Source organism: Physcomitrium patens, chromosome 12, assembly GCF_059467195.1.
Source record: "Physcomitrium patens ecotype Gransden chromosome 12, ASM5946719v1, whole genome shotgun sequence".
Taxonomy (NCBI): domain Eukaryota; kingdom Viridiplantae; phylum Streptophyta; class Bryopsida; order Funariales; family Funariaceae; genus Physcomitrium; species Physcomitrium patens.
The window spans coordinates 5,246,673-5,256,877 of NC_143421.1; the positions used below are offsets into that span (position 1 = coordinate 5,246,673).

General features: G+C 36.5%; 1 protein-coding gene across 1 annotated transcript; it reads left to right on the plus strand.

Annotated features, from left to right (window-relative positions):
* The first annotated feature begins 2,434 nt into the window (after positions 1–2,434).
* LOC112290029 (OVARIAN TUMOR DOMAIN-containing deubiquitinating enzyme 4) lies at positions 2,435–5,745 on the plus strand. The gene is made up of 5 exons (XM_024535911.2): positions 2,435–2,812; positions 3,739–4,310; positions 4,413–4,818; positions 4,984–5,245; positions 5,361–5,745. Exons 2-5 carry the CDS (start codon positions 4,281–4,283, stop codon positions 5,530–5,532), a joined length of 870 nt encoding a protein of 289 aa, XP_024391679.1. The 5' UTR covers positions 2,435–2,812; positions 3,739–4,280; the 3' UTR covers positions 5,533–5,745.
* Positions 5,746–10,205: the final 4,460 nt, after the last annotated feature.

Here is a 10,205-nt window from a genome sequence, read left to right on the forward strand (position 1 = left end):
TCTATACTTTTGAATCACATGTACATCATGCCTTGTTTGATATTAGATAGTAAGTCTTATTTTAACTATGAGATTTAGATGGAATTATCAAAAATAACGTCGATTTTTTCTACAAGATCTATAAACTAGTCTAAATAATCTTCTACTATCTTGTGATTGGCTATCTTAATTTTTGACAATCCCAATGACTTTTTGAGAATTAAAAAAATTAAAAATTAAAAATATTTTAGTATTGATGTGCATTAAATAGGAAAAAATTTACTTTGCATTATTTCTTATATTAATAATGTTTACTATTATAACTTTAGAAGTTGTTTTATGTTGTATAACACTTTTTGTGTTGATAATATTTATTATTATGACTTTATAAAAAAAAAAATGTATTGCATGTTGTACATGTGTGTATGAATGTATAAATTTTTCTAATCCTACAAATATTTTGCATCAAAATAGGGTCTTTTTCAATCTATTGGTTTCACCCACATGCTTAAAAATAAGTTTCAGCAACCATATTCTTTCACCACAAAATTGTTTAATATATGATATGTAAAACTTAAAACTACATATTTTTCTATGTTTATTTAAATTTCCACTATATGTTTGTATGTATGTATGTATATATGTATGTATGTATAATTAGCTTTAATTTCTCTTTACTCACTTCTATTTTATGTTTAAAAATTTTTACATTTTTATGTAATATTTTTATACTATGTAAAAATATTTATTTCTTTTAATTTTCTATTTGATATTTTTTTATAGTTTAAAAACTATATTTGAACTAGACCAATAAAAAAAATGTCTAAAAAGTGTTTTTTTTTAAATAGAAATCCATTAAATAAAATGTGCACCATACCAAAAAAATTGTTATGATGAGGCCTTCATTCTTTCTTCCTTCTCTTATACTTCTGTTTTTTTTTTTTTTTTTTTTTTTTAATTTCCGACCTGTAGTTTTCATTCTCCATTTATATTTAGTGGATAGATTCTCATCTAAATCTTTGAAGCCTTCATTACTGTTGATTCCACTAGCTTTTCAAATACTTAAATGTCAAGCATAATTGCAAGATGAATAGTCGTTCGAATCATGTTTTTATTTAGAATGATTCAAAAAGTTCGTATATTAATAGGCAATACACTGTGTGGTTGGAGAATATTACGCACGACAAAATTAAGCAATTGATTAAGACCCGCTGGACACAGTTCTTGTGCATATAAATATCATTGAACACTAAAGTTCAAAGACCTCGTATTCAAAATATTTGAATAAAAGATAATATCATTTAAAACAGTTGGAATGAAATTCAATCCTTGGTAATATTGGAACTTTCACTTACAAAATTGAAAGTTGAAATTCATGTTTGAACTACCAAAAACATGACAAAAAATTAAGATGGGATATTTGCAGGTGAATAAAAACTATATAATTCAAAAACATGAAAAAAATAAAAAATATAAAAACATGTTGGTTTGTTGAAAGTTGAATGCCTAAGAATTCCAAGAATACACTTTTCTAAAAAGACTCGTTTTAGTTTCAATGGAGTCTTCTAATCCAATGTGGCCCACATAACATAAACATACCATTAATGAAACAATGTGTACAAAACCACACATTGAAATCCCGAATATAAAAAAAAGAAATAAAAAGGGAGCAAAAACAATCTGCATCTCACTCATGTTCACACACAACATGATGTTTTTGTTTTATAACAACTACAACATGCTTCAGTTGACTTCCTCATAGTTATCCTGACAATTCATGCATTTCAACAATAACTATTACCAGTGCCTCCCCCCCCCCCCTTTTCCCATTAAAGATGAATTATATATAGAGCTACACACACACGCGAATATATATACACTTGTCCATTCATCACCTATCATGTAAGAATTTTCATTTTTCCCAGAGCAGCAGTAGACACGTGCAAGTCCAATCAATGTGAGCCAAACGGTGAAAGCAGAGAATGATTGCATACACCACAAGAATAAGGCAAATACTCCAGCCCTTCTGCCCAATAAAGCCATCAAAGAGGGGAAATGGATGTACAGAATTCATCCTCGCGCAAGCAAGGCTAGGCTTCCCCACTCCCCCTACCCCTTCTACCACTACTGCGCAGTTCGGGATCTGGAATAATAATTGGCATAATAATAATTATACGAATAATAATAATATTCTGACATTCTCCTTGCATAATCTCTCTCTCCCCCACCCCCACACAAGCATCACACACTCTGCTCCTCCTCGGACCACTAACTTAGTCCTCACACCCTCGCACCTTCGCCGAACCCGCCACCAACGGACGAATGAAGAGTGGATGTGTGACAGAGGAATGTTGGATGAGAAGACGAGGTGGTCCAATCAGAAGAGGGAGTGGGGATTCGTTGGCTGGTGCGGGGTGAAGGGGGTAGAAAGGAAGAAGGAGGAGGCGAAGGAAGGAAGGAAGGACGGGGGGGGGGAGAGGGGGAATTTGTTATTGCTGTGGCTGTGAAGAATTCATTTCTGTCGCAATTAAACTTGCCACGCTTGGTTGTTGTTGCGTCGGAGCCATCGGAGTCAGATGGTGGAGGAGCTCTGAGCAGACTGCCCAGCGACACCAACAACACGCCCCCTCCGTGTTACTTGCTCGGCTGTTGTTTTTTATTGGTTGCATCCCCTGCTGCTGCTGTTGTGTCTCCTCTTCCACTCTTCCTCTCTCACCTTTTCCTACTCTCAGCTGCTGCTTCACCTTTGATGGAGTTCGCAGCGCGAGGAGGCTTCTAGATTCTGGACGTGAGTCCGCGGGGTACCGAAGAAGCTGTGCAGGAGGAGCTGACGGTTAGTTCGTTGTGCTCACTGTGTTTGTGTGTGTGTGTGTGTTTGTGTTTGTTTTTGTATTCCTGCTGTGTTGAGTAGCGTCGGTGGTAGTGAGATGCTGCGGTTATCTTTTACCGTGAATCTTGTGGCAGAGGTGGATCAATAGAGTAGCGTTGGCCTACAGGTTACAGGAGTTTTGGACACAGTTGATGTTCTGTGTTGTGGAGGTGTTACGCTTAGGTCGTGGTGGTACGAGGTGGCGAACCTCTCTTGCTTGCTTGCTGTGTTGGAAGCTCACTCTGTTGTTGTGTGTTGCTTTTTGGAGGGTAACATTAGTTATATTTTATTTTTTATTAGTATGTGTCAGGTCGACCGTTGAGGCGCATGCGGTCAATGTGAGTGGAGTTCTGCATTCTTAGTTTCGATTTCCCTGAGAAGATCGGGTTTTAGTTCAGAAAAACTGCTAGGGTTGAAAAGTGCTTGCGTTGAAGGGAGTTTCTTTGATGTTAATGACCGAGATGGGTTCGATGTTATGAAGACTGTTCATCGCTCTTGTAGACTCCACTCGTGATGGCGTAACGCCTTGCCCTTTCTACAGCACCAGCTTGAATGTGTTTTTTATTTATTGGTGATTCATTTCCGACTTTACTTCTTGACAAGTGTTTGTAACCCTGCGTTAGTTTTCCTTTCACTTTGGTTAGAAAGTGTTACATATTCAGACTTCGCTTGTTGAGAGATCGTTTCAGATGTATTCGTCGGTATCGATCGCGATGGGAGGACTTATCTTTCTTTCTCCTATGTAAAGTGCATGTTAATGGTATTTTCTCCAACATTCTTTTATTACGGCGCATTTGTGTTATCACATATGTCGTCTCTTGACGTGCAGCGACGGAAGATCATATTTGGCTGAGTGAGTTATTTCTGACGATTGTGATATCCTCTTGCAGGACTATTTGTCTTTCGTGGAGATCAGTTGGGATCGAGGGTTCTCCGATCACAAAAATTAATGAACGGTTCTTGAGGCACAAGTTGTGCTAGCAGATTCTGTTTATGACATTTTATCTGAGGAACACGTGGGTTGCCGCTTGCCAGCAATCACCAAGTCTTCTTTTATTCGATCATCTGCACACCCTAAACTTATACTCACAACAGCCGGGAGAAGTGGTGCTCTCTCCGCTATGTCGTTCTAGTCAGGGCCATTGTATCTGGGCCTATTACACCTCTGCGATTCATTACACGAAGTAAACCACTTCAAGATGTACCTTTACTTTCAAACAATGAGACAGGCTGTCACATGTCCTGTTCTGGCCTGACAAGTCTTCACAACCTTTCAAGCTCTTACATACTGGCAGTTTATGGGGAGGTCGATGCAGTTTTGTAGTATGCACTTCAACCCGGAAGTTACCCTGCACCTTTAGAATGTGATAAGAAACTTCCTTCAATTTTATCAACATCTGTTGTGAAAGCTGGTTTTGATCCTCTTGCAGTCATGATGATCGGAAGCACAGACTCCACCTCGGTAAGTCTTTCGCTAACTTCGTGACTGCAGGATGAATTGCATGTTTGCAGATTATCCATGCTGGCATGAATCGTTTCTCACTTGTACCTTTGTGATACACAGGTTGACAGTAACTCAAATGCAATGGTTACTCTGAGATCCGGGTCGTTGTCAGTCGATAACGTTGGCCTCCCAATTTTGGACAGCTTGAATTCTACGGCTGCCCTGACTGGGGGATTGAGTGAAGCATCATGGAATGCAGGCTGGGACGTACGACCTGCTCGTTGGTTGTATGGTCGTCACTCAGCCTGGCTTCTCTTCGGTGTCTGTGCTTGTTTCACAGCAGCCGCTGCACCATTAATTAGTGCCGCATCGTCCCCTGTCCTGATCGAAGCTGTTGGAGATACTATGTCTTCATCTACTGCACACGCAGAAGCTGAGGTTGAACATGCGGAAATCATTCATTCGACTCCTGAGAGTGAACAGCCTGTACATGGGAAGGAAATTATTACCGACTACACGGTTACTGGTAAGATGGTTGCGACACTTGAGCTCAGCACCAGTCTAATTACTGAGCTTTTGCATCGTGTTGGACAACTTCTAGGGGTTTTTGCATGAATCCTATCTCCATGCTGTATCCTTTGCTGTTACTCTCGAACTCATTATTGTGTTCTGTATGATGATTCTTTGACAGGAATTCCTGGAGACGGAAGGTGTTTATTTCGTGCTGTGGCACATGGCTCATGTTTGCGCAGAGGAAAAGCTGCTCCAGATGAAACAGCTCAACGCGATCTGGCTGATGAGCTTCGTAGTAAAGTTGCCGATGAGCTAATTAAGCGGAGAGAATCTTCAGAGTGGTTCATTGAGGGAGATTTTGATCAGTATGTCGAGCGAATGCGCCAGACTTATGTGTGGGGTGGTGAGCCAGAGCTTATCATGCTCTCCCACGTACTCCAGTGAGTTCTGAATCCATGGATTCTGCATTTTACCAAATTAGTTTTGATTTACTTGAAGTCCTTGCGGTTATATCAATGCTGTACTTATGTCTCGACGTGGTTGATTCTTGTGCAGAATGCCGATTACAGTGTACATGATTGAGGAGAAAATCAGAGAAGGCTTGATTTCCATAGCTGAATATGGTCAGGAACACAGCAAAATTGAGCCGATTCGGGTTCTATATCATGGATTTGGTCACTACGAGGCTCTGCAGATTCCTAGTATAAAGGCGGCTTGGAAATTCTAGACTAGACATTTCAGGCAGGTAGAAAATTCACGGCATTATTTGTTACGCAAAGAGTTGGAGCTGTGATATGCATGGCTTATAGTGGTGGGGGATTCCCCTCCAGCGACATCCATTGATTTGATTCTTTGAAGAGGCCCGACGTGGGCATTACAGTAATTCTTTTCTTCATAATAATAATGTGGGCTTGTGACCTGCTGAGATTCGATGCAGAAAGTTTGAAAGGCTGGTGTCTTGATTGTGGATGGCTACATCTGAGCAGTGACTGTTATTGGAATTTCCTGCTTGCTCTCTGGATTTATTTGTTTGGAATATTGAGACAAAGCCATTGCTAGGCTATCTGTGCAATGAATGTGAAGTAGATGGTCTTGAGAATCTAGTTCATCGAATTGAATAACCTAGAACTTTTTGCTCTCTTACAAGTTAAGTAGTTTTGGGTAATAAATGCAAGAATTGTTTGCTGGGACAACAATACTAAAATGTGCAGCGAATCCCACAGTATTAACTGAAGAATATAGCTGATAACCATTTTGCTACTTTGTCAGCATGACAATTTGGTTTGTGAAAACTCAGAATGTAAGCTTTTGCTATACTATTTATGGAAAATACGATGTCCAGACATTGTTTCCTAGATCTTAACATTTTGTTGATTGCACCTTGCTTGATTAAAAATGGACTTGATTTATGAGTGTGTACATATATAGACAAGGATTTAAAATGGACTTGATTTATGTGTGTGTATATATATATATATAGACAAGGAGTTGTTAAAGCCACACCCAACATTACCATTTCAAGATTGATTTTGTCCATTCCTCATCTTCGACCATTGTTTTATGGTCATCAAATTATTTGAAGTAATACTAAAGCATTTTATTTTAGGCTTAGGCTACAAGCATACCTTAAGTTACTACAAGTACATCTCATCTTGCTATATGTGCACCAAATAAATATGGAGACTTGTCATTAGTTGGATGTTATTATATAGACTTTACCACTTGACACAAGTGGAGGAGGTGAAAAGAAGTGGCAATTTCTACTTTGGTGGTCCCACTAATTGGTTAGGAAGTAGGGTCAAGGACCAATGATCCTCTTAAGGACTTTTGAGAGTACTGCTCTTGAAAGAAAATTTCAATCCAATAGAAAAGTATATCAACATTTTTTTGTTAACTTTCATATACTACACTACACATTCTATTGTTATGTTATAGTGTGGTACAATAACTTTTATTGCACCACACATTCCTTTCCTAGGTTCTTATTACAATCCTTGATGCATTCAAGAGCATGTAATTGTGAGGATTTTAACATGTTCAAGCTCACACAATCTGATTATTTAAAATGTGTGAGATTTGATTTTCAATACCAATCCTTATGAAGATGAATGATGCATTAGTTATTGATGGTGTATTGATGTATTTGTCTTAGGATTATTTTGCTCAAGCTTAGAATTTTTAAAGATTTGAATTGTGACTTACTTTTCATTTACTTCATGTATTTATATTCTCAAATTCCAAATGAACTTGCTAAGCATTATTTGACCCGCAACAAATTCCAATGCACTAATATACATATGTAAGTCTTGGTCCATATTGTATACTTATTTTCTAAATCTCTTTCATCTAAAGTTTGATAATCAAAATTTTTACACTCATAATATCACACAACGCTTCCATAATTTTCAGCAATTGCAGAATTGTTTTGTAACCTTAGGGCTTTATATTATTACTTAGTTTTGAAGTAGCTTTTGTTTTTGAGTTGTTTAGCTGAATTGCATGGAAAAAACTTGTAGTATTTTGAAGGATGATGTAAGAGAAGACTTGTGTCCATATAATATAAATTATAAATATAATATATGATTATAAATAAAACATATAATTATGAATATAATATATTAATATTTTTAATATTATATATTATAATTATAAATATGATGGATTATGAATTATAATCATCATAAATATTTTTTGATTTGTAAATATTCTATTCTAGAGCATAACAATTACATCTAAAATTTGCTAAAGAATATTGATATTTGAGCCAAAGTAATTGTTTGTCTAATATTAACATTCACAATATAAAGAAATTTCAATATTTGAAGGTGAGTCCTAGTTCTTATTATATTTGGTACTTATCTTTTCAAAATATACTATATTTGCTATTTATTATAACTTGTTTGAAAAGCTCATTGAAATTTTGAAGGTTAGTAGTAAAGACTAAAAATTTGGTGGTGATTTGGCACAATTATTAAAATATAATCTTTTATAGAAGTGTTGAAAGTTTATGGCATGAATTTTTGAAGATTATCAATATAAAACAAATAAACATTTTATTAATATTTAAATAACAAAGAAATAATGAAATAATAATATTGTAAGCTAAAACTTGAATTTATAAGAATTTATTAGTGCTAACATGGGATCTAAACTAAAACTCACATATAATAGCTGGTGATGTTTTTTTTGCAAGTATTTTAAACTATAAATTATTTTTTCTTTTGTTTTCTTTTTTTTATAATATATCTTCTTCCACTAAATTCAAAAAAAATGTACAACTTATAGAAAGATTTATTCAAAGATATTAAAATTAATACAATAGATTATAATTATGCCATTGTAACTAAGCGCTCTAAGAAAGATTGTCATTTGTGGCACTGTTGTGATCACAATAGTGACCATAGAAGCTTATTTTTTGAACTTTGTAGAAAGTAAGAAAGGTCAAGTGAAAAAAAAAGTTTTCTATTTGAGATTATTGCTTGACTGACCAAATGAGACGATTGTTGATTCTTCAAGGTTATCAATCTTGAGCACAATTATAAATTGTCATTGGCTTCTTCTAAACATAGTGCACATAAGAAGCTAATATTAATTAAAAGTGTAAGCGTTGATATTTTATTACTTACAAATATTTGTCTATGTGAGGTTTTAACAAAAATGCGCCAATTAGATGGAAGATTTGTTGGTATAACAAAGACAATCTATAAAAACATGTAAAAGATTTATCAAGATATTACCTAATGAATGTAGACTGCTTGAAGCCTTGCTTAATGACTTCACTCACTAAGGTTGCTGAATAACACATTGTCATGGTGTCGTATTACGTGCTTTCTTGCTCGAGAATGCGCTAGGCGTCTGGCTATAGAAGGTAGTATGGAGATTCGCTAATATTCAAGCAGTCTATCAGTTTTTGACTGTTGGAATATAAACAACTGCAAGAATACACCGTAAATCTATACAGATGTCCTTCAACTGCTCGCCAAAGTCCTTTTTGTCCCAGCCGATAGGTCTCTAGACATTACAGAGAACCCCGAACAACCCAAACTGCTAATCTTTGATATCGCTTTATACTCACGATCTTGTATCCACTGACTGTCTCGTTAGATTAACCCAATAAATTTCATTCACTCCACATACTCAATCCTATAGACAACCTTTTAATTCTTCATCACAGACGTAACTCGATTTCATAAAACAATCAAGAGTAATCATACCCACTTCATTAAAATCCCGATTCATCAGTACAACACTGACTTCAGCAACAATTGCCTCAGTCTTTCCAAAACCCTATGAAGAAAAAATCCAATTCTCTATTTTTTTTCCCCACCCGAAGCATGAAGCTAGCTCTCCGACTCTTCTAAAAACTTATTCTCTCTCCTTCCATTTCTTAACCTATCCTCTCCTTTAACCCTAATTCTCCCCTCCCTCAAACCTTAGCCTCTGAATTTCTTCAATCTTCCGTCTTGGATCCAGAATTGGCTCTCGCCGTCAGAGCTTTCTCCTTCGTTTTTACCTTTAAGAGATCTTTTTACCGAAAGGACGTTCCCGGAACGGCACAAAGGACGAAACAGCTTGAAACGAAATCGGAACCACATTGAGTCGCCCAACCAATTCAGGTCTCATATTGGCTGAGAGGCCCATAGTAAGACCTAGATGTTTTCGTAATTGGACCGCATTGGGTTGCCCGACTAAGTCAGGTCTCATATTGGGTAAGAGGACCCAGATTGGATGTCTTGAAATTGGATCCAATTGGCTCTTCGAACCATGCTCACTCGTAGTTGAATTGGTCCTTTTCCTTTCTGCTGACTCCCGTTATTGGAATCGAACGGAGCATTTCAGTATGCCCCGGCTGATTGTAACGGAGTGCCTAACCCTGGCCTCTCAGTATTTGCACTGGAATTGGTCATTGCTCCTAATATTCGAGGTAACTGAACATTAATAAAAGTCCCCTTTCTTTATATTTTCACGGTATACTCATGTTACAATACGACATCCACCCTCTCTGAACTTGTGCATCCTCCGGTATGCACCAATTTACCCAATAGCTGTTTGATTTAGAATATATTTTCTACGTTTTTGTCCAGTTCATCTTTGTCACCTTCATTATCCAAATCACTTTCATCTTCTTGCTGTGTACCTAACTTGAGTAATTCTCCTTCAATATCATATAATCTTTTTCTTTCTTTTCTTTTAAAATCATCAACTTTCTTATACATAATATTTCCATTCTCCAAAATACCAATAAAACTCGCATCAAAGGTACCTTCATCTCGCGAGAGTACCTCTTCTTTTGTACCTCCATAATCTTGCTTTATAGTGGTACCTCCCCAAAATCCTTAAATCCTTCAACAATCTTTGGCAATGGTTTCTCCTTCAACCTATCTCGATTCCATTCATGGT

Excerpts from the sequence above, each read along its gene's own strand:
- LOC112290029 (XM_024535911.2), top strand. The coding sequence starts at position 4,281 with ATGATGATCGGAAGCACAGACTCCACCTCG. Across the intron at positions 4,819-4,983 it reads TACCGACTACACGGTTACTG|GAATTCCTGGAGACGGAAGG; the intron begins GTAAGATGGTTG and ends ATTCTTTGACAG. Across the intron at positions 5,246-5,360 it reads ATGCTCTCCCACGTACTCCA|AATGCCGATTACAGTGTACA; the intron begins GTGAGTTCTGAA and ends ATTCTTGTGCAG.